This window comes from Malania oleifera, chromosome 2, assembly GCF_029873635.1.
Source record: "Malania oleifera isolate guangnan ecotype guangnan chromosome 2, ASM2987363v1, whole genome shotgun sequence".
NCBI lineage: Eukaryota > Viridiplantae > Streptophyta > Magnoliopsida > Santalales > Ximeniaceae > Malania > Malania oleifera.
In genome coordinates this window covers 23,120,599-23,145,618 of record NC_080418.1, presented here as the reverse complement: position 1 = coordinate 23,145,618, position 25,020 = coordinate 23,120,599, and the positions used below count along the sequence as shown (strand labels likewise).

Here is a 25,020-nt window from a genome sequence, read left to right as displayed (position 1 = left end):
GAACCAAGAAAGCATTTGAATTAAGCAAACATTTCTCAACAAATTCTTGCATGGTTTGAAGAATAGATGGCATTGCACGCGACAGTAGGGAAGCCAAAAATAACACTGATTAATGCAGCTGAGCAAAAGGTGATGGACCATGCTCTAAAAAACCCAGCTCTTTTACGCAATTTAAATGCAAATGATTATTCAAGTGAAATCATGTTTTCTATCATCCTACCAATTTTAGAATGTGCGCGCAATGAAAAAAATTCTAATACAAGGACAATAAGAAACGATATAAAACATTCTATGAACTTCAAACCTAATTATAACACTAAGGAGGAACATGGCTATTTAATCAATTACTAATCTCACTCCTTGATCTCTCTAATTCTTCCGACTACAGTCAGCATAAAAGCAACAAGCTGCCAATGCCCTAATGTACACTATTTTCATACCCTAATGTAAACCGTCCCTTTTAATGTTTCCAAAGAGTTACCAGAGTCCGCCAACTCCTTCACTGCAACAGTTTCTTCATCAAAGAATTAAATAACTCCAACACTGACGTGTTTTCCTGTTCTTCTAATTGAACTCTCATGTGTTTCCAAGAATGATGGTGGCTAAGAGAAAAAAAAAAAAATTCAGTCCTTTACAGTACGTACATATTTACTCCAGTGATGCAAAACTGAGCAAATTTCAGTTAAGATGCAAACTAGTTATCAGCCTCGTCTTTGTTGACGTCCATTTCCAGCATACAAAATATTGTGTTCCTCCCATAGTGGGCAGCGACATGTTGCCTTTTTGTTCTTCCACTCAGCCCCACAAGTATAGCAGAACTCATATCCACATCTGCAAAAAAAAGGCAAGCATGTTGCATGATTTAAGGTGGTGTTTCATATATTACTTGAACTGAAGGAGTTCCACATCATGTCAAATCTGGGGAACATTAAATCATGCAATATTACAAAAATATTGAAATAACAAATTCAGAAAAATAATAAACCTTTGATTTGTAATGAGCATTGGTCCAAGTAGAGCATCCACACTAATCCTGGATATAAGAAGAGAGAGAGAGTCCCAACCTCAACTAATGAAGCCCAAACACTTCCAATTGGCAGCACTAATCCTTTTCTATTGTTACATCAAACTAAGGGCATGGACCTTTTTTTCCTTCTTTTTGGATGGGAGGAAAAATGAGAGGCTGGAATGTCTATTCTCATTGCATTGATTGTTATTTTTCTCCATCTGTTTGTTGATTTTCCTCTAATCTTTGAAACAGCTTCAACTTAAGTCAAATACCTCCCTAACAATGTCATAAGAGACTATCATTGAAAAGTATACCAATTCCAGCTTTGCCTGCTTTATGACCATGTTTCCTTACTATCAAACATTATTTTAAACTAAATGCATCAGCACCAACTCCCATATTGTTTTCCAGCTCCTCCATTTAGTCACTTTCAGTTAGTTCATCTTCCCAGAAATTAAGGGTGGCATCACAGGGCGAGTTGGCAATTTTGATATATAGTGCAAGTCAGCAACTTACCTTTTCCTTTCCCCCTGGGAGAGGAAACCAGGCCAATGATATACAAGTAGACCACACTGTACGTTCATAAGGAGACCTGGCAAGTTAAAAAAGGTAGCCCGAAAAGCTTAGCTAGCTCAGTTCAAAAGGATAAGCTGCAAACAAAACAAGCTGGAATATGCTCTGGCAGCAGCCCACTAATGCCTAAGTTTGCATAGGATGATGGGGGATTGCAAGAAACAACCACTCTACAGTCTACCCTGAAGCAAATTAAGATAAGTAGGCACACCCTTAAAAAAATTCTGGCACTTCACTCCATCCAAATACACCAAATATTAGCCATAATCGAGCACCACCACAAAAAGCTTTCCTCTCCTTCCCCTTCCCAAACCCCCCTAAACATCATAGTACATAAACCCACCAAAGAGGAGCAAACACAATTCTTGCCAAAAATACCAAAAAAATTACTCCAAAGAGCCCAAGAGAAATGACAATATATAATAAATCAGAAAAAATATCTCCACTGTTGAAGCAAATGACACACACATCAAATGAAGCAATAGGGTTTTATTAGGTCTTTGTTTCTAAAACAAGCCATTAGCATATTTTCTCCAGGATCCCAATCCACATAGAGGCCTTTATTCTTTTAGCAGGAGTAGAAACTGGAAATTGCAGCCCCTATCCTTCAATTTAAATGGAGTAGCCAAATTATTAATTATCTGTGGATTTCTGGTTCCTATTGCTTTTTTACTTATCACTTACGTAAAAACTGTAAGTTCAAACGACTATGTTTTTTGAGGATCCGCTGTGATAATGAAAAAGATTTCTGCATATACACCAAAATCAATCAATAATATCAGAATCTGATAAATCAGACAGGAACTTTAACTTTCCAAATGAAAAGTAAAGAGCAAAAAGGAATAGCATTGGAATTATAAATCAAATTAGACAAAAAAAGACTTGCAAGGATATTCCCAAAACAATCTAAACCCTAAACTCCTTTATCATTAAACAAAGAAAATCAAGCACATTAGTCAAACAGGCAAGCTTGTAAGTCTCTCTCAGTTTCCTTGAGAATAACAAATCCAAGAATGCCCACCATCTTGCAAGAGGAATGCAGAAATAGGGGTATCATGAAAAGTAGATGACCAAAAAAGGAGAGGATACATAAGAGCCAAAGAAGCCTTCACAATCCAATATCCTCCCAAAAGCAGATAGCTTTATAAACATGCCATATGTCATGATGCTCTTATTTCTTCTTTCTACTCATTAATCACTAGAAGGGATTCAAATTCTGGGGGCTTTTAATTTGCAAAAATCTTAATGAAAAAAATACTGATAAGCTTATGCATTTTCCGGAGGCACTTGCATCTTTTTGTTCCTCAAAGCTAAAACCTTGAAGGAGGGACAATTTTGGACATTTCTCTAATAGTTTTTTTTTTTTTTTGTGTGAATAGAAAAAGAAATTCATTAATATGAAGAGAATTTACAAGGGGGGAGAATCAGACATCTCCCAGAAAAATCTGGAATGAACCAGAAAAAACTAAAACAACAAAAAACAGAAATCAATCCAACCAATTCTTCCAATCCCCATTTAAATCTTGAAAGCTAGCTTCACTGAAAATTCCAAACCTGATACACCTTGTGCATTTCTCTTATAGATCAATCTTGTGCATGTCTCAAGCATTCCCCTTCTCCTTCATTTCCTTTGAACAAGATCCTTAAGAAATCACAAATCCTGTTGAAAGTCAAAGCTTTCATTCAAATGCAAGTTCTCAAACAAAGTTAATGCCAATGATTTGTCAAGTGGACATAATGCTTAAGACCATAACCATGAGTTTTGTTAAGTCTTGTTGGGAGACTAGTGCTCATCTTTATCTACATTGTCAAAACGCAATTGTGCAAGGTGGTTGTGCCGCAAGCTATCTAATCTTTATACTGAGTTGTGGTTTTTCTTAGCTATGGTGGGAAAATATTTTATGATAAGGTATAGAGGGTTTATAGGAATAAGAAGGGGTAGGCTTTGTATGTTTGGTTGTTTTTGCTATGTCTTGCAGGCCATGTGTAGAAAGGATCAATAGTCTCTTGGGGGGTCGATAAATTATGGTCTTCTGCCTTTGCTATAAAATTGTTTTTCCTAGCTTCTTTTTTTTTACCGTCTCTTTGGATGTTTTGGGGAGTACTTTGAATGACTCGCAAGACTGGAAGCTTGCCTTTTTGCAAATTTTTTTCTTTAATTTTGAAGGATGCTTTGTCATTTTTTTCGAAAAAAAATATTTTTCATTAAAGACAAAAGGATAAAAATATAATATGTGGAAAACAAGACATCCTCAAGCAATCAACTGAAAGCAATTACAGTAGGGTGGCTCTCCAATCCCTTTGGAAGTCAGAAATTCCCCAGAAAATAGCCAACGAATGTGCCCAAAAGGAAGTGAGGAAGACAACCCTATCCTGTATCAAGTGGAAACTGGAAAGATCTTGTTTTGGCACCAAGAATCATAGCATTTTTCCTAAGCCACAAAGTCCAAAGAATAGATGCACCGCACAAGTCCATTAAGCCACCTCTTTTTACTTATCCCAAGCCAGACCAACAAGAAATCATCACATTTTTGTGAAACTATCCATGCTTCACCAAAAATAGAAAAAAGAATAGCCCAAAGCTGTATTGCCACTTGAGAACACAGAAAGAGTTGCGCGCACATGATGCAAACACTTGTGGCCTAATAGGGTATTGTTATGACTTATGAGTCACAAGTCATTTGTATTACCTTACTAAGAGTCAAAAGTCCAGATGAATGCCCTGACTTAAAAGAAACCCTTGCCTTTAAATGTCATTATGCATAGGAAAAGAACAAGAGGTTGAAGGTCTCAATAAACGAAGGAAGAAAGAGTTTGAGGAAAGAGAACTCAATGAATCCCCTAGACAAACACCCAAATCATTCCTCTAGGGGAACAAAAGAATCTACGGCATGGATCAAAATAGCAAGTTCATCAACTTCTCTTTTATTTAAACTCCTAAAGAAGTGGAAATCCTGAGAGAGCTCCCTTCCGAAGAATAAAAGGATGTGAATGGAGCATTACAAACAAAAGATAATCTAAAAAGATGAGGCATCAAAACCTCTGGTGTAACTTCCCCACCCGAAGATCCTTCCAAAACCAAATCTATTACCACATGTAAGGAAAGAACAAATGATCAGCCATTGAAACAAAACTTCCAAGGGCTTGCATTAGAAACATTGCTATCCCCTATGGTATACCATCCTTTCAAATGAACTCTATACTTAGTTCTTATAACCTTCTAATGTAGGCAATTAACATTTATAAGGAACATCAATAACTATTTTCCAACTAAAGAGGTGTTCTTGGGATGTTAAATGATACGAGGGAGGATGTAGAGATGTTTAACCTTCATTTAGATGATATTAATATTAATATTTTTATTTTTATTTTTCATTTTATTTTTATTTTCCTTAAGGATGGTGTTGAAAAATTCTAAAAAGTTCCTACTTTGTTGAGAATTTTTCAGTGGATTCCGAGATTGACGAGTAAGGTGGTAGGTATTAACGTGGACCATGGTGACTTAAGATGGGTTCATGGCTTTACTCGGTTGTAAAAACAAGGAATTATATTAGACGAGAAAAGAATAAAATACCAAAAAAGGAGAATAAAACAAGTAGAATAAGAAATCCTCCTTTACAAAAAGAAAACTAACTATAAGATCACAACAAAAAACCAAAAAACAACTCAATGGAGTCGAGCCAAACATACCATTGTAAGTTCCAAAGAGATGGGTTATATAAATGCGGAGATTGAATTTGACTCTAATGTAGTGGTCGATTGGGTTCGTTCTCGGAGATGCATGGTATGGTATTTGTGGGATTTTTGGGAAGAGCTTCTTGAGGCTCTTTCCATGATTAATTTCACCATTGCTCACCAATTCAGAGAAGGAAATAGGCTGCGGACTTCTTTGCACGTCAAGGAGAGGAAGGCGTCACTATAAGATATCTGGAGTTCGCTTCTTTACCTCGTCTAGTTAGACGCATGATACGACTTAACAAAATTGGTCTTCCTAATTTAAGAGTTTAATGTATCATTTTGTCTTCATTTCGTTTTCGTTATGTTTCGTTTTTATCTGTTTGTAGCTTGATTTGCAGGAACCACGGTATTTCTCTGCCATAAGTGAGGGGTTTTCTAATAAAGAAAGGAGGTGCCGCCCTCTTTTATTGAAAAAATAAAAAATAAAAAAATAAAAATAAAAACAAAAGTTCCAAAGAAACATACCATATAATAGCCATATTGAAGATTCTAGAATTCCTCTCCGACCAAACATGCCATATAATAGCCATATAATGGTGCACCACCACAAAGCTATCCTATCCTTTCCCTTGTCAAATCCCCTAAATATAATAGTAACAAAAACCTTCAATGTGGAAAGACAAACCCAATTTTCACCAATGATACCAAATAATTGATTCCAAATAGCAAAAGTAAAGAGGTAGTTAAGTAACAAACGTGAGCAAGTCTCCCCACTCTTCAAACAAAGGGCAGGCCTTAATGGGTCTTCTCTTTAAAAGTGAGTCATTAGTATTGATTTTCTCAAGTATCATTTCCAAATAAAAGCTTTACTTTTTAGGGCATTTAAGCTTTCCAAATTAAAAAGGAGATAGAAAAAGGAATCTCATTAAGCTCACGAGTCAAATAGGGAAAAAAGAACTCACGAAAGAATTCCCCAAAAGGATCTATTGAATAATTGTGTAAAATATAAGGCCTAATATCAATGATAGGTCTCTCCCTCTATTTATAATATATGTCAAGTACAGTACCAATGACCATAGTACCTTACTAACTCACACTTATTAACATAACTCTTAACACATAATAGTAATAATGCTAAATGACTAAATAACCACCAACACTCCCCCTCAAGATGGAGCATGTATATCATATGCACTTAGCTTGTTTCAAACGAATTTCACACGGGCACCTCCCAAGGCTTTAGTGAATAAATAAGCAAGCAAAAACTCAGACTTTACATAAGTGGTTGTAATAAGCTTCTGTACAAGTTTCTGCCGAATAAAGTGGCAATCAACTTCAACGTGCTTTGTTCACTCAAGGAAGATAGGAGGTGGTTAAGGAGAGGAATAAACTTATTGAGGTGAGTTTAGTTACAAGGGAGAACGTGTCTGAATAGTCCAAGTCATACACCTGAGTATATCCCTTAGCAACAAGGCAGGCCTTCAATTGAGCCAAGGAACCATATGGAATAAGCTTCACAATTTACACCCAACGACAACTAACCATAGACTTATTAGGATTAAGATGTACTAAGCCCCAAGTATTATTATCCTGTAGAGCACACAACTCTTCTATCGTTGCATTCCTCCACCATAATAGGACAGGGCTTCGAAAATTGATTTGGGTGAGCAACAGAAGACAAAGTACTAACAATATAGTAATATAAGGGTGACAAGAAATCATAACAAACAAAATTTGAGATTGAATGTTGGGTACAACTACGTTTACCTTTCGAACAACAATAGGCAGATCAACATCTTAGGGAATAGGATCATTTCACGAGGGAACTAAAGGCTAGAAGTGGAAGCTAGAGGAGGCTCTCCTCCCTTCGCGATGTGTATACCTACAAATTGGGATGATCAGCTGGATGAAGATGTTGGAGGATTTGGCACAAATATTAGGTTAGGATTTGGAAGACAAAGCAAAGGAAGTGACTCATTAAGGTCAATAGAACTCAAGGAATCAGAGTAGTATAGTGTAGACTCAAAAAAGGTGACATCAACAGAGACAAAAGAATCGATGAAAAGTAGGGCTATAACATTGATATTCTTTTTGAGTATAGGAATAACCTATAAAAATGCACTTGATAGCGTGAGGATCCAACTTATCCGTTCCTGGAGTTAACTAATGAAAAAAGAAACAACCAAATATACAAAGATGAAGGAATAACAAAGGAGCCTTAGTGAAGATAACTAAATATGAAATTTTACCACCAAGGACAGAGGATGGCATTTTATTAATGAGAGAGCAAGCTGTGAACACGACATCATTCCAAAAAAAATTGGGGACATTCATTTGATACAATAAGTTACATGTGACTACGAGAATATATTTGTTTTTCCGTTCTACAACTCCATTTTGTTGTGGAGTGTGGCACAATAAGATTAATGGATTATAGTAGAATTAGTCATATAGGTACTGAATTGGGTACTGAAGTACTCCTTAGCATTATCACTACAAAATATCTTGACTGGCATATCTAACTGAGTCTTTATTTGAGAACAAAAGGCACAAAACATATTAAACAACCCAGAACGATCTTTCATTAAATACAACCAAAGCATCTTGGAGTATTCATTGACAAATATACAAAGTACCAAAACCCCAATTTTGACGTGACACGACTCAAACCCCAAACATCATAATGGACAAGCATGAAAGAACTATTTGCTCGATTGTTGACTCGAGAAGCAAAGGGACACGTTGACGTTTTTCCAACAGACAAGAGTTGCACTCAAAACTAGACAGAACTCAAGGTAGGAACTAGCTATTTTAATTTATCTAAGGACAGATAGCCAAGACAACAATAGATTTAAAGCAGTGTAATAACAGCTATGCAGGCAATGGGAAAAGAGAATGACTCAAGGTGGTAGAGTCCACAAGCCTCACGTCCAATACCAATTGTCTTCTTGTCTTTAGATCCTAAATAATCATAGAATCGGGAAAAAAGGTTACAGAGCAATTTAGCGCCTTTGAAAGCTTACTAACTAACATAAGATTAAAAAGGGAGTTAGGAATTGTATAAAACAGAAGAAGCAGAGATGGGGAGTAGAATTTACTATTCCTATCCCTTTAACTATAGTTGTGGGCCCATCAACAAGGATAACTAGAGGTAGATTTTTAGGATATAGGAGGATAGAAATGAAGTTGGTTAAACCTGACACATAGTCAGTAGCTGTAGAGTCAATAATCCAAGGACTAGTGGGAGAGATACCAAATGACATACAAACTGTAGGATTACTCTTCTAAGCAAAAGATGCAATGTGATGAGATGCTTGTTGGGATGTTTGATATTGTAGGAGCCTTGAATACTCTTCCTCCAAGATAGTTATAGTACGTTGTTCACCTAAACAAATGCCTAATGATGGAAATTGTTGACTTTTTGAGTCCGATCTCTGTTTTGATGCTGACAAACACACGTGTTACTTATGTGTGTAATCTAGTAACTGAACAAGTTATAATTCAACATAAGGGGAAGTGGAATATAGGAGGAATTTCATATTTATCATCATTCTAGCGTGTTCCATGGGGTCTTGTAGAACAAAAGGAAGACGAAAACATTAGTTTATTTCATTTGTAATGCATTTATTTTTAATTCTGGTCTGTAATAATGCATGCATCTGCATGATATGGATTACAAGCACAGATGGCCGTAGATTGACCATAGGGAATCAAATGACCGTAGGGCACCCATCGGTCGACCAATGCCAGATTTTTGGGGTTATTTCTCAAAGGCCTTAAACTGACCTTAGGACCCATAATTCTGCATGAAAATGTCTTCTATTGTCTTAAAATTAATCATCATATGAATAGGGACAATCTTATGAGAGGGATAGGACCGAAATGCTCAAAGTTGGCATGTTCGGTCAACCGAACTGTAATACACAGAACCATTCAGTTGACCAAGCCTCCCTGGGGTCAACGGTTTGACCCTTCGGTTGACCGACCAGAAATATAAAACAACACCCTGATTGACCGAACGGACACGTGGGAAGTCCTAATGCCCTGGTCGACCGAACCTACAAGTTCAAAATGACTTGGTCGACCGAAGTAGATGAAATTCGGTCGATCGAACCTCGGAGGGTTCAGAATTGCCTTTGGACGGTCGACCGAACCTGTAGTTCAAAAATCCCCTAGTCGACCGAACTTGGCAACCTGGTTGACCAAACCATGAAAATAGTCGACTGATCCTCCTGGATTGGAAATATTTTGAAGCGCTAAAATGTCATTAAAATTTAATTAATCTTTTCCAAAATACCGAGCGTGTCCCCAACGGTCATATTTTCTTGGAAGTCTATAAATACCCCTTCATTACTCCAGATTAGCAACTTTGATTAAGTTTAAAAACCTCTCAAATCATTTTCTTAATCAGAGTTTCTCCACTCATATTTTCATTGCAAAATCCTTTTGGGGTTACATTTTATACTCTCCAATCTCTTCCAATCATTATTTTGAAAATTGTTTTGAAGAGAATATTTTACTTTAGGCATTTATTTTACACTCATTTACATTTACTCTCATTTACAACTTCATTTATTAAAATCATTTTTGAGAGTAGCTTTAATATTTCTTCTGATTATTTTTTCTTGATAAACATTTTTTTTGGAAGAAATCTTCTATTGCACAAATATCTTCTTGAACTTGAACTCCAGTTTCTACAAACATTTTTGTTAGCAAAAATCTTTGTTGGAGAACATAATAATCATTTTGATGTTTTCATTTGTGCATTAATTATTTAGATAAACACCCTTACTCTATTGAGCACATATTTCATATCATTAGAGAGTGCATTTGTTAGAGCTTAAACGTGTACATCCCAGCTTATTATTTGAAATATGTTATATGTACAAAATGATTTTCATTGTAACGGTTGGGTTCAGCTCGGAATTGAATTGGGGAGTCTCAACCCTGTAAGTGAGACCGGTTTGGTTAAGTCCGGAAATTGAACTGGGGTTTTCCTCGCCCCGTAAAGAGAGGATGTAAAAGGCTTCTGCTCCACCTATTTAAGTGAGTACGGTTAGTGTAATCCTTGGGGGGTATGTCCAAGGCAGGGACGTATGCTAATTTGGCCAAACCTTGATAACAAATATCATGTGTCACTCTCTCTCTCTCTCTCTATTTCATTTAATTACTGCACTTTAATTTTCATATGTATATGCTTGCTTGTTCACTACTATAATTATTCGCATGCACACATTTAATTTAAATGAGATATGTTGCACACGTGTATGTCTACGCTAATAGCTTAATCATTTTACATACACGTTTGCATTATGAATGAAATATGAATTGTGGTGAATCGGCGTAAATGTTTAAATTAGCCGAAATGTTTTAAACCCAATTCACCCCCCCTCTAGGGATCACACCAAAGTCAACAGAAATACACTTTAAGATTTGAGGATGCCATCCCAATACACACATACAACCTCAATACAGCAGCAAATCAGAAATACACAGCAAACAAAATGCGCTTGGGATTCCAAAAGTGAACTTCTCGACCAACTGAAACAACCACAAGTAAATTTTCAGAACAACTAAACCAAACATAAATGAGTCAACCGTTGATTCAACCACGGATGAGTCACCAACAACTGGACATAGCACTGCCACAACCCTACAAAATCAATGTATAAATGCTGCCACTGCTCCAAGAGACTTGAATAACTGGGGATAGCACTGCCACAACCCTACAAAATCAATGCTACATGTTGCTCCTACTCCAAGCGACTTAAACACATCCCCAAGAAAACAACATGCAGCTCTAACAATACCAAACAGCCTCTATACAGTAGAACATCTGAAGTACATAGCAAACAACATCCTCCTAGAATTCATGGACACCATCCCAAAACGTTCAACAAACTGGAGCAAACCACAAGCACACAATGAACAATAAAGATTAAAAAAACGAATCAAGAACACAACAATATCACTGCTTCAGGCCTTAATGAACTCTATAATTATTGACCAACAGCTTCAGGCATTAGCAAGCAATCATTCCTGGAATGTCGCACATGAACAACTAAAAAAGGTGATACCTTTGGACAAAAAAGATGACAAACAACTTGGTATCATGGTGTGAGAAAGGATTGAAGATATTTGGGAGGAAATTGATGCAACATGGCTGCTCAAAAAAGTCTCACGCGCCGGAACGTGAGGTCAGCACTGCCGGCGGGGGCACATGGAGGATCCTCTGGCTATGAAATTTCGGGGGCTGGCAGATCGGCAGGTTCTATGGCTTGCTATGTAGTTAGTTTTGCAAAATATGAGGTAATTCTTGCGGTGTTGAAGAGGAGAACAGCATCTAGGATTTTTACGGAAACTGCAGTTTTTTCTGGCAACTCCTGAAGCTGCTTCTGGACTTTGGTGATGCCGATGACCCTTCTACTGCATCAGGTTGCATGGTATTATGATGTTTAGGGTTTGATTCAGTGGCAGTCATGCAATTAGAGTATAGGTCGGATCTTGCTCTGACACCATGTTGAAAAATTGGGTAAAATGGAAGACCTAACATCAATGATAGGTCTCTCCCTCTATTTGTGATATATGTCAAGTACAATACCAATGACCATAATATCCTTAGTAACTCACACTTGTTAACATAACTTAACACAAAAAAATAATAATGCTACTAAATAACCACCAACAGAATCTAAGCACCAAACACCTTTTTATCACTCCCCAAATGAACATGAAAAATGTTTGGTCAAGAGAATACCAATTCATTACACAACTTACAAGAGAATTCCTCGAACGGATCTAAGCCCCAAAAAGAACTTACAAGAGCACCAACTCATTACTCTCTCTTGTATTTAGATCTCTCCCAAAACGCCCATCCTTTTGCAAAAGGACAAAAGCATAAATTGGGGTATCATGAAGATTAGATAACCAAAAGAGCCCGGGACATGCAAGAGCCAAAGGCGCCTCCCCATCCAAAGGTCCTCCCAAAATGAAAACTCTCCCCATTACCCACTTTATACTAGACTTTAGGAAGAAAATGATGGTAAATTTAAGACACAAACTTCCAAGGACTAGAAAAACTGTAGCCCTATTTCAGTTTTTCTCTAAAGGTAATCCTACTTCTACCGCTTTTTGAGATCCAATGGCTAAGGGAGTGCATAGGAGATTGGAGGGGGGGAGGAGAGTGTACTTGTCCTTAGAGGGTCATTCACTCTTATTACTTAACACTCCTATCTATCTTTATGACCTTAAGTTCTTATGATAGGGGGTGAGATTTCTTGGAAAAGGAGAAAAGCATAAATCGGGGTATCATGAAGATTTGATAATCCAAACACCCTTCCAAATGTCCATCCTCTTCCAAAAGGAGCAAAGCATAAATCAGGCCATGAAGGTATCATGAAGATTTGAAAACTGAAAGAGACCAGGATATGCAAGAGCCTAAGGTGCCTTCCAAAACGAAATCTCTCCCTATCACCCACTTTATAATAGAATTTAGCAAGAAAATGATGATAAATTTGAGATCCAAAGGCAATCCTACTTCTACTGCTTTTTGAGATCCAGTGGCTAAGGGAGTGCATAAGAGATTGGATGGGTTGAAGAGGGTGTACTTGTCCTCAGAGGGTCATTTACTCTTATTAGTTAACATTCCTATCTATTTTTATCATCTCGAGAACTTATGACAAGGGGTGAGATTTCTTATGGTTTCGTGTGGCGGATAATAAAAGGATGCCTTGTCATGCCTGTTGTATCTTCTTTCTCTTTAAAAATTACTTCTTTCCTATTTTTTTATTAAAAAAAACGAATGGAATCTGATTATACCACCCTAAAATTTTATAATAAAACTTTACATGACCTCATTAAAGTATTAACTTTTGATAGACTAAAAAAATTCTATCAACAAGCCCAACAAAATGTAAAACAAAAAAATAGTTGTGGATCAGTGTTTTAAAAGGTGATGGCATAAAGCCAAGCATTTTATCCCTGATGAGGCGGAGCATAAGCCTTCTGAGACATTTGTTTTTTTTTATTTTAAAAATAAAAAACAAATTATATGTACAAAAAATGAAATTTATTAAAATTAATTATAAATTTTGTTGTCTGAATTTTAAATTAAAAAGATAGTTTAGAAAAAAAAAATCAAAACAAGCTGTCTTGTTTCGCCACATAGCCTTCTACAGGTTGCTCTCATTAACCAAGCTGGTCTTCATTACCACATGATCTTCTACAGCCACGTGCCCTTCTTCAGGTTGCTTTCCCACCCAGTAAACACTAAAATCTTGCCTCTCTCTTGTAATTTTCTCTCCAGTCGATTACCTCCATCAAAACTCAGCTGAGAAAGAGAGAAACTTGAGACGAGAGCGAGGAAGACTCAAAGGCAACCCAATTGTCCTGTCAGAGAGGAGAACGAGAAAGAGAGAGAAACAGTTGGAGAGATATGGCAGTGCAGTCTTCTTGCCGGAGGAGCTTGCCGGTGAAGATTGATGGTGGCTCTTTGTCGAAGTGATGGAATACTTGTTGAAGGGAGGAGTCTTCAATAGTGCTATTATTCGTTGACAAAAGCGAGAACAAAAGGGCATTCTGCCCTATTTTGCAGTTTCTTGCATTTGTTTATATTATTAAAACAAGTTAATGGTTGATCCCAAAATGCAAGCACCTTCCTCTTACTCTCTTAGAGGCATAAAAAGCATGTTTTTTCAGTTGAGGCGTACGCCACAGCCCAGAAAGCATACGCATTTCAGGTCTTTCGCCTTTCGAATTACGCCTCAGTGTGTTTTTGCCCCAAAATGCCTCAAGGCACGCCTCAGAAATGCCTTTTAGATGTGGATGATAAAAGATTTAAACAAACATAAGGCAGTGCATATGTGATATGTTCAAGTGTTCTCTAAACCAAATAGATATTGTCTTAATCACCCAACTTTGAGAACCATAAGTGATATCTCAACTCATTCAAAAATTCTGCTATTTATATCCCTCCACACAACCCAAAAAATGGTGAGAGGACTCAAGGCTATGATTCCTTTGTCTCCATACAGTATTTATATCTGTTCTTCCATAACAGACCAGGCTGCTACCTGAGAGAATGTAAAAAGAGACAAAGCCAACTCCCACAAAATCCTCATTCTAAAAATTTTTGTTCACTGATTAAGAGCCATTTTATCAGTCTCACAGTACTTTTCCCTTTTTTTGGAGGTTGTGATTTGTCAACTCACAGCTCTGTTTTGTTTCCCAAGCCAAAAAAGCACTTTAATTGGACACTCCTTTTCCAAAATGCTTTCTTTGCAAACTTAGCCCTTTCCTCGATAAGATTGTCTCTGAAGGTCATAGTAATAGCAATTAACCATATAGCAACAGCTAGTATTCAACTTCCACCTTAGTCTGTCTCAGCCTTCCAAATCTACCACCATTACATACACCTTAAAAAGTAAGACACAGTTTCCGGCTCATAGTCGCTAGAATTTCACTCAAGGGGAATGCTCCAAGTCACAACACCAACATTAAAGAAGAGACGAAACATCTATTAATGAATGCTTTCTTACTTCATGCTGTCAAAAAATTGTTTTTAAAGGTGCGTCTGCACACCAATGATCACGTCAAAGGAGAATACTGCCACCATTCCCCACCCTCAAAACAAATCAAAGCAAAAAAATCATTCCACCCTTTTCTTATCCACTTCCACAGCCTCAATCCGTACAACTCCCAACTTTCCCTATAGATACACCATTGTTTTCATTTATAGAAACACCCCCCCCCCCCCCCCAAAACAAAAAAAAGAAAGGCTTTCAAAAAAAATGAAAGGGATGCCAAAATAAACCATTTGTATTGGTCCCTCTGCAAACCTATTTAACCAACTCATACTTGAATTCTTCTCATACTACCCTAGAGGAAACCTCTTTTGGATATCTTCACATCTTTTGGTGACCAACAAAGAGATAGAAAGGGGGGACGTGGAGTAAATAATAGATTGTAAAGGGTATTCTTTATAAGAGCAAATCTTCCACCTTAAAAAGATAATATCTTTTCTAGCCAGTGAGCTTCTCAATTTTTACCACAATGAGAATCTAGGTACCATGCCTTAGTATTTGGCTCCAACAAGAAGATGCTCTTTAATTTCCAGCCAGTTACCAAAGCAATTCAAAGGAAAGGCCACCACTTTGCTTCCTAAAATCCCAGCTAAAAGATGCCCTGTAACTCCATACACTAGTACGATCAGCCAGTTTTTCTGCGAGTTAGCTTTCAGTCAAGAGACCATTTCAAAACAAAGACTACATATGAAATCTAGAAATTGATGAGCCTCCATCTCACCAAAAACAATTGTGTTATCCATAAAGAGAAGATGAGAAACTGTGACTTCACTACTATTTCTATCCATAACTGGTTTAGAAGCCCTTCCTCTATAGTCCTAGCAAACATTCTGCTAAGAACTTCCATCACTGAAATAAATAAAATTGGGAGGCAAGGCTAATAGACCAAAATCCAGAAGTCACTGATGTTGGTAATCTCAACCTTCAAACTCAAACTTTTGACAAAATTACAGTTTGCATGGAAGCCCTCAAAGAACTTTGTCACGTCGATTTTTTACCCACAACCCAATTAGCTTAGAAGAAGACCAAAGTAACACTATCGAGTCCAAGCAAAGCTCTCAAAATTTTGTTCATCATCAAAAAGCCTTGCAAGCCAAGAGGCTAAATCCTGCCATTTACCGTGCTCTCAACCGAAGTATAATTATCAGGGTTACACAACTTATATGCTGCACCATCAAAAGGGAGACATAAGAATATATAGTGCATGATAGGCCATAAGATAGAATGCAGTCAGTGCAATTTAACTTTCACTTTTTATACGAAAGCTGAGCAGTAAAATTTTACTCACATGTAGGTGCATGTGTTGAACAAATTTGTGCAACATGCATGCACAGTTGCACAGCACCTGAATGAGAGAGGGTTGAGAGATGTAGAGTACTTCACAAAATATTTAGACACTGGCAGAATAAGATGTGGAAAAAAAATGACTTCAATATTTATTAAAACTTTTCTGCATATGTTTGCCAGTATGGAGACTCATATTAACTAAGAGACAAGCTCTCACTTATGTGAAGTTCATAGGGCACTCTAAATCCATTGCAGCTTAAGCCATGTCCCATCTTGAATTTTGGTTTTTTATCTGTAAGATCATGTTGTTCTTGGTGAGGACATCTCATTCTCACTATTCTCCTGATATCTTGGTCATCCCTTCAGGAAATGGCAATATCTTCTAAGAAATAATAAGAAAAGTAAAAATGAAGTATGATAAACTACCTGCAATAAATGTGGTTGCAGCCTTCAGCAAGTTCAATCATATGGTTGCACTTAACACACTCCGCATACACGGGAGCTTTGTGCACGGGGCTGCCCTTTTTTTTCAGCAGAATTAGATGCAGAAAAAAATGACTTCAATATTTTATTACAACTTTTATGCATATGCTTGCCAGTGTGGAGGCTCATATTAACTAAGAGACAAGCTCTCATTTATGTGAAGTTCATAGGGAACTCAAAATCCATTGCAGCTTAAGCCATGTCCAATCTTGGATTTTGGCTTTTTATCTGTAAGATCATGTTGTTCTCGGTGAGGATATCTCATTCTCACTATTCTCCTGATATCTCTGTCACCCCTTCAGGAAATGGCAATATCTTCTAAGAAAAAATAAGAAAAGTAAAAATGAAGTATAATAAACTACCTGCAATAAATGTGGTTGCAGCCTTCAGCAAGTTCAATCATATGGTTGCACTTAACACACTGGCGCCATAGCTTGGTTGTTGCCAGAGACTTCAGCTTCACATCTTCGACACAAGGGTAAGGATTTTCCCTTCTATAAAGATTGCAGGTCATGCTGTTATGCCAAGGGACTTTGCAATTAATACAAAAAAGGTTACGACATTTGATGCATTTCCTGGCTTTAGTGTCATGAGAATTGAAAATTTCCCTGGAATGTTCTAAGACCTCATTCCTGGACATTAAAGCAGAGCACTGAGGATATGGGCAATAAACTTTCTCTGTCGCAGGAATGGAAGCTTCCTTTATTCGTAAGGTCATAAGCTCAATTAATTCAGGTGTCAAGAATCTTCTGCACCTATCAATATGTAGCATAGACCGACAACCTTCATGAGGACAATTAGGCACCAATGCTTGGTATAGTTTTACTACTACATGCTTTCTCAAACAAGAAATGCAATATCGATGCAAGCAACCGTCAACTGAAATCATCTGACCAACATCAGTATCTTCAAAACAAATTTTGCAAGTCTCTGTCAATTTCTTGGCATGGCTAGATTCTGCAGGGGAGATGAGCTGAGAAGTTATAGCAACTCTTGCAAGTTTATATGCAAATTTAATATGATTCCTTGCCACCAGGGAGGAGTTGCAATATGTAAATTTTTTCTGTAGAAGGTCCACCTGATTGACTAAAGCTGCAATTTTTCCGTGAGCTGGTGGCCATCTGCCTGTAACCTGCAATAGGGACACAAAATGTCGACCACCCCCAATCCAGACATTTGAAGGCGTGAACGTAAGAGCGTTACTTTATGATTGTAAATTTGTAGTTTATTCTCTTAAAAAACAAGTGAACAAAAAATTTCTATAAATGCATATATTATTAGCCATTGCAAACAAAATAAAAGAATCATTAATACTAATAACATGATGAAGATTGGTAATGCAGAGATGAGATTAAGAGCATGGTCATCATTTAAAAATGAAGAAAATGATTTCAATAAATTGTGACGCAGGGGAAGCAAGAAAAAACACTTACAGCAAGGAAATGATGGCAAAACATACTTAAAGGAGCTTCTCGTAGGAAGATTTGAATTTTAGCATGTTAATTGTGTCAGTTAACAATAAAATAGGCAAACTATGAAGCTGCTGGAAAAAAAAAAAACACTAGATGGCTCAGAATAAGTGTTGCATAGTACATGTTATTTCTCCTACTTTCCATTTCCATTTCCATTTGTTTGGAACATACAACTTCTACTATTTGCCCCAGTAGAGAGTGGTACAAAGCTAAGCGTGTGCTAGTGATATGTGGGGCAAAGAAGGTGGGAGAGAGGAAACTGAGGATGAATAGAAGTGGAGGTGCAGAGCAGAGAAGACAGTTAAAATTAAAAGTTACCTAAAACGTTTAATATAATCATTAACGTTGAAAAATGTTAGAAGATCAGGGCATCTATCCCTTCAATATGTCTTTAAACTAATCTGCTTCAGGCACAGATACTTAATCCAATCAAAAAACGGTAGCAAACTGTTATAATATGTGGCTCATATGTTGAGCGGAACGCATGTACAAAGAAAACATGGTGGAAAAACAGAGATGCGGACTTGCAGGAAGAAACCGGTGACGGTTTGCCTAAAACCGTCAACTGTTTTGTTCAAGTGTAGAAGAAACAGTCGACGGAATTGCAATGTTATATCGACTGTTTGGTCTCGACATTAAACCGTCGACGGTATGACTGAAACCATCAACAATTTTGCTCGGTTACTTAGTGCTGGTTTTCTAATTTTGAATTGGGAAGTTGAATAGGTTGGGTTTCAGGGGGAAAACCTCTGGAAGAGTTATATAGACATGTTGTATGTTGTAACTCAATTGCTTTTGACACAAGATAGTAAAAACTCACAGTCGTTTGCTCCCATAGATGTAGGCATTTCCGAGCCACGTAATTCTTCGTGTCATTGTTTTATTGCTTTCATAATCTGCGTGATTGTGTTTTTTGTATATTTCATCGTTGGCTCCTGCATTGTGTGATTCGGTTTTCGACTGCGCATTAACTTGCGCAACAAATTGGTATTAGAGCAATTGGTTACAATGGCTTCTAGGATTTCTTCTGCAAAGTTCGATATTGTTAAGTTCAATGGATCAGGAAATTTCGGACTATGGCAAAGAAGGGTTAAGGATCTGTTAGTGCAGCAGGGTATGGTGAATGCATTATACAGAAGTCAATCAAAAGGCATGGACGAAACAAGCTGGAAGGAATTGGAAGCGAAGGTTGTGGCGACTATCAAGCTTTGTCTGGCTGATGACGTATTGTATCACTTCACGGATGAGGAATCTCCGGCGGATGTTTGGCAAAAACTAGAAAGTCGGTATATGGCTAAGTCTTTAACGAATAAGTTGTATCTTAAGCATAAATTGTATTGGCTTAAGATGGTAGAGGGTTTAGATTTGAACCAACACATCAATATATTCAATCAGACAATAAGTGATTTGATGCAGGTTTATGTGAAGTTAGAGGAGGAAGACAAGGCAATGATGCTATTGAATTCCCTACCTGCGTCTCATACGTATGAAAATCTGGTTACAACTCCAACATGGGAAAAAGAAACCCTGAATTTGGAAGAGGTTAGGAGTGCTCTGCTTGGTTTTCATCAAAGAAAGAAAGCTAGCGATGAGATTTTACAAGGTGAAGGGCTTGTGGTAAAGGGTAATCAGAAACATGGGAGAAGCAAATTTCGGAGCGAATCGAGTAATAATAAGTCTCGGTCGCAGTCCAGCAAGGACATACGGTGTTTTAAGTGTGGGAAAAAGGGGCACATAAAACCAGAGTGTCCTAAAAAAAAAGAAAGGGAATGTAGAAAATCAAGAGGGTTCTTTAAAATCGGAGAATGTAGAAGGAGACTCAAAAAGTGGTGATGGTGATATGCTTTCTGTTTCATCGGGTTCAGATCGCCTCACGAATTCTTGGATCCTAGATTCGGCGTGCTCTTATCACATGACACCAAATAAAGATTGTTTCAGCACTTAAAGGTCAATAAATTCTGGTTTTGTTCTGATGGGAAATGATGTTTCATGCAAAATTGTTGGAATAGGAAACATTAGAATTCAAACGCTTGATGGTGTTATGAGAACATTATGTGATGTTAGGCACATACCAGATCTACGGAAGAATTTAATTTCATTGGGCACTATAGATTGTAAAGGATTTAGTTACAAGCTTGAAATGAAGATGAGTAAGAAATATCTATGCATTGTTGGGTACTTGAGTCGTAGGTGGAGCTGCAGCTGTAGATTCTGAGTTAGATAATATTTTTTTGTGGCATATGTGGTAAGGGAATATGGGCGAGCGTTGAATAATGGAGCTTCATAAGAGAAATCTTTTGAAGGGTGTCAAAACATGCACGCTGAATTTTTGCAAGTATTGTGTTCTTGGGAAACAAAATAAGGTGCAGTTCAAGACAGCTACACACAAGACAGAGGATATCCTTAACTACATTCATTCATATGTTTAGGGGCTGGTGAGAGCAGCATCACGAGGTGGACATATGTACTTCATAAGTTTTATCAATAATCACTCACGAAAAGTTTGGGTATACTTCATGCGGCACAAGTCAAAGACATTTTCCAAGTTTAAATTGTGGAAAACTGAGGTGAAAAACCATATCAAAAGGTGGATTAAATGCCTCAGGTCAAGCCATGGAACTGAATACGCTGATTCCAGGTTCTTGGAGTTGTGCGAGCAGCATGGCATAAGGAGACATTTCACAGTGCGCAGGACACTACAACAAAATGGTGTGACGGAAAGGATGAACCGAACTCTAATTGAAATGGCTCAGTGTCTCATGTTGAATACAAGGCTTGTAAAGAATTTATGGACCGAGGCAATGAGTATAGTGTGTTTCTTGATTAAACGATCACCAAGGGCATAACTAGATGGGAAAGTTGCAGAGGAGGTATGGATAGACAGTGCAGTAGACTACTCTGGTCTCAGAGTGTTTGGATGTCCAGCCTATGTGCACATTTCTAGTGAGGAAAGATCGAAACTTAATGTAAAGTCTAGGTGGTGCATTTTTCTGGAGTAACAGAAAGGTGTGAAAGCGTTCAAGTTGTAGGATCTAATAGCAAACAAGGTGGTGATCAGTAGAGATGTGGTTTTTAATGAGAATGTCATGTTGCAGCAAGAGGAAGAAGAAGAGAAACAGGTGCCATAAAATTGAAGCAGAAATGAGCATAAGGTGCAGGTGGAGTTAGAGACTTGGGGCAAAGATGACAATGTTCAGAATGCAAGGAGTTCTAGCTCAAGAAACTAGTAAGATCATAGTATAGCTATACACAAACTCATATGCACTATCACGTCACTGCCCAGGTATGAATTTGATGATCTGGTGTCTTATGCACTCATTACCAGTTGCAAGGATCCTATTACTTTTCAAGAGACGGTGCACAGTCAAGAGAAAAGTAGATGGATAGATGCTATAGTGGAAGAGATGGAATCATTGCATAAGAACCAGACATGTGAGTTGGTGAAACTTTTAGAAGGGAAGAGGACGATAGGATGCAAGTGGGTGTATAGGAAGAAAGAAGTTATATCAGAAAAAGGAGAGAAACTCAATGCTCGATTAGTAGCAAAGGGTTACTCACAAAGGAAAGGAGTTGATTATGAAGAGATATTTTCCCCTGTGGTCAGACACACTTCCATTAGAATAGTATTCGGATTGGTGGCACATTTCAATATGCATTTGGAGCAAATAGACGGAAAGACAACATTTCTCCATGGTGATTTGGAGGAGCTGATTTACATGGTACAACTAGAAGGGTTTAGTCAACCTGGACAAGAGCACTTAGTTTGTAAACTAAGGAAACCACTTTACGGGCTGAAGCAGTCTTCAAGGCAGTGGTACAAATATTTTGACTCCTACATGATCCGGATTGGTTACAGGAGGTGTGAATATGATTTCTGTGTGTATGTGAAGAGTCTTGAGGACAGTTCACTCATTTTTCTATTGCATTATGTTGATGACATGCTGATTGCTGCGAAAGATATGACTGAGATAAATCAGTTGAAAACTCTATTGAGTAAAGAGTTTGACACGAAGGATTTGGGTGCGGCCAAGAAAATTCTTGAGATAAGATTCGCAGGGACAGTACTACAGGGAGATTGTGGTTATCTCAGGGCAGCTATGTGGAGAGGGTATTGGAGAGGTTTAAAATGGTTAATGCAAAACTAGTAAATACACCGTTGGCAAAACATTTTAAACTGTCTACCGCTCAGTGTCCAAAGACGGATGATGATATTCGTGACATGCCAACAGTCCACTATGCTAGTGCAATGGGGTGTTTAATGTATGCTATGGTATGTACAATACCGGATCTAGCATAAGTTGTCAGTGTGGTAAGTAAGTTTCTTTCAAATCCGAGCAGAAAGTATTGGGATGCAGTGAAGTAGATTTTCATATACTTGCAGGGTACTTCACACTATGGCATCATATTCAACAGGCAACAGAGTGATCTGTTAGTTGTGGGATATGTGGATGCAGACTATGCAGGGAACTTAGATGACATGAGGTCTACAACAGGGTATGTGTTCACACCTGTGAGAGGGCATATTTGTTGGAAGTCCATGGTACAGTCTCTGGTTGCACTATCTACAAATGAGTTGGAGTATATGGCGGTCGCCGAAGCTGCCAAGGAAGCATTGTGGCTTATAGGTTTAGTCAAGGAACTGGGTATTCAGCAAAGTAGACTTCAGCTGCATTGTGATAGTAAGAGTGTCATTTATTTGGCGAAGAATCAAGTGTATCATGCAAGAACCAAGCATGTAGATGTGAGATTTCAAAAGATCCGAGAATTGGTTTCTTCAGGTGAACTTGTGCTTGAAAAAATTCACACTTCTGAAAATGCAATAGACTTTTTGACAAAGTTTGTTACCACGGATAAGTTCAAGTATTGCTTGGACTTACTTAATGTCTCCAATTGCTAAACTGCGGGTTATGTTTTCGATTTTCTCATAAGGAGTGTATATTCGTCAAGGTAGAGATTGTTATAATATGTGGCTCATATTTTGAGTGGAAAGCATGTACAAAGAAAACATGGTGAAAAAACAAAGAAGCCGACTTGCCGGAAGAAACTGGCGATGGTTTGATTGAAACCATCAACGGTTTTGTTCAGGTGTAGAAGACACAGTCGACGGATTTGCAATGTTATATCAGTTGTTTGATCTTAGCACTAAACTGTCGACGGTATGTCCAAAACTGTTGATGGTTTTGCTCAGTTACTCGGCGCTGATTTTTGAATTTTGAATTGAAAAGTTGAATAGGTTGGGTTTCAGAAGAAAAACCTTCGGAAGGGTTATATATACATGTTGTATGTTGTAACTCAATGTCTTTTGACTCAAGATAGTGAAAATTCACAGTCATTTGTTCCCGTAAAATGTAAGCATCGTCGAACCACGTAATTCTTCGTGTCATTGTTTTGTTTCTTTCAGATAATCTGCATGATTGTGTTTTATATACATCGTTGGTTGCTGCCCACTGCACATTCATTTGCACAACACAATCAAGCAAAAACCCTGACAAAAATATTTTTTGGCTCAACCACCAATGACAGGGGCAGACCCTAAACATAAATGTAGGAAAAAAAACAGAGAAGACGAAGAGGAGGGGCAGAGTAAGTTACGTATAAATAGGTGAGGTCGTCATCACAGAGAAAAAGGACTCTTTTCAAGTCCAATATAAGAGCGGTATTGAGGCATTCAATCAATGCTTCCAGTTCTGCAAGTTCTCGCCCCAGTCCATCTTCCGCCAACGGCTTTCGCAGCTCGAAAATCAGATTATCCTTCGGATCGCAAATCGCAACCCCAACCCCAGCAATCATTACCGTCGATTCTCCGACAATTTCTTCACTCACCAGCCCTTTGAAGTACAGCCGGAAGCACGCCTCGCTCTCCACCCCCCCGCTCGAACTACCCTCGCCGTACGGCCTCCGGAAATAATCCCCAGTATTGCTCCATTCTTCCTCGGGGACCTGAAGGATGTCGGAGGCCAACTTCTGATCGTGCGTGCGACGCCTGAGATCGTCCGCCGCGCCCCGCATCACGGCTTCGACGTACTCGCGGTCTCTGCGTTCCTGCTCGAACCTCGCTATCTCCTCGGCCTGAACCCCCGCTAAGCTCAAGAAATCGTCGTCGTCTACGTCTACGTCGATCGAAGGGGGCAACGGTGACAGGGGAGACGAGGAAGAGGAGGGACGAAGAACGAGAGAGGCAGCCATGGCCTCCTGCATCTGGAGGCGGAAGGCGACGTCGAGGTCGGAGTCAAGGGCTTTGGCCACCTGCAGTTCTCGCCATTGCTCAGCCATCATGGTCTGTGCATCCTCTGCGTTCGTCGTGGCCATTTCCCGCGCCGGACTGAATCCTACTATCTTTCTGTAATTTTCTCTCTCGCCTTGATTTTTTATAAGGACCCGATGCGGTGAAAAGAAAACCTGCCGACTTTACAGTTCCCGAAAGAAATTCTAAGTGACGTGGCCCACCGCTCTCTATCTCTCTCCCTGTCTCCTCCCAATATCGTATTCTCTCTCTCTAATTTTTTTTCAAAAAAATCTGTTGCGAGTCCAGAAGGTAAGATTTGGATACTTCGATATTCTTTCGAGAATGACCAATACATTATTAATAGTGACTAAAATAAAAATCAATGAAGATGAAAGCAATACTATTATGTTATAATAATATAAAATAAAATAATGGACTAGAGATATGGCTACTTAAATTTCAATTTCATAATTTAATTTGATATTATAATAATTAAATCACTAAATAAATTAATAAATAATTGACAATGAAAATCAAGTAATAAAACACCAAAAAAATAAGACACCAAAAATTTACATGAAAACCCACAAAACCTCTGATTCAATCCAAATCCACGTATAAAGGTTCACAAACTCCATAAGAGCTCTCAATAATTACAGGAATGACAACTAATTATAAGCAAACTTATTCGAAAGTCGATCTCCCCAACAA

At 38.1% G+C, this 25,020-nt stretch overlaps 1 protein-coding gene across 1 annotated transcript; it reads right to left on the bottom strand.

The window, feature by feature from the left end:
- Positions 1 to 588: 588 nt before the first annotated feature.
- On the bottom strand, positions 589 to 24,477 carry LOC131149840 (E3 ubiquitin-protein ligase RSL1-like). Its single transcript, XM_058100604.1, has 3 exons — positions 23,676 to 24,477; positions 16,974 to 17,743; positions 589 to 831 (listed from the first exon to the last, which is right to left on the bottom strand). The coding sequence occupies exons 1-3, from the start codon at positions 24,390 to 24,392 to the stop codon at positions 702 to 704; spliced, it is 1,617 nt and encodes a 538-aa protein (XP_057956587.1). The 5' UTR covers positions 24,393 to 24,477; the 3' UTR covers positions 589 to 701.
- Between the last annotated feature and the right edge of the window lie 543 nt (positions 24,478 to 25,020).

Coding starts and splice junctions, on each gene's coding strand:
- LOC131149840 (XM_058100604.1), bottom strand. CDS start 24,392: ATGGCCACGACGAACGCAGAGGATGCACAGACCATGATGGCTGAGCAA. Junction 17,744..23,675: donor ACGACCTCACCTATTTATAC/GTAACTTACTCT, acceptor TCCCTATTGCAG/GTTACAGGCAGATGGCCACC. Junction 832..16,973: donor TGCAACCACATTTATTGCAG/GTAGTTTATTAT, acceptor TTTTTTTTGCAG/ATGTGGATATGAGTTCTGCT.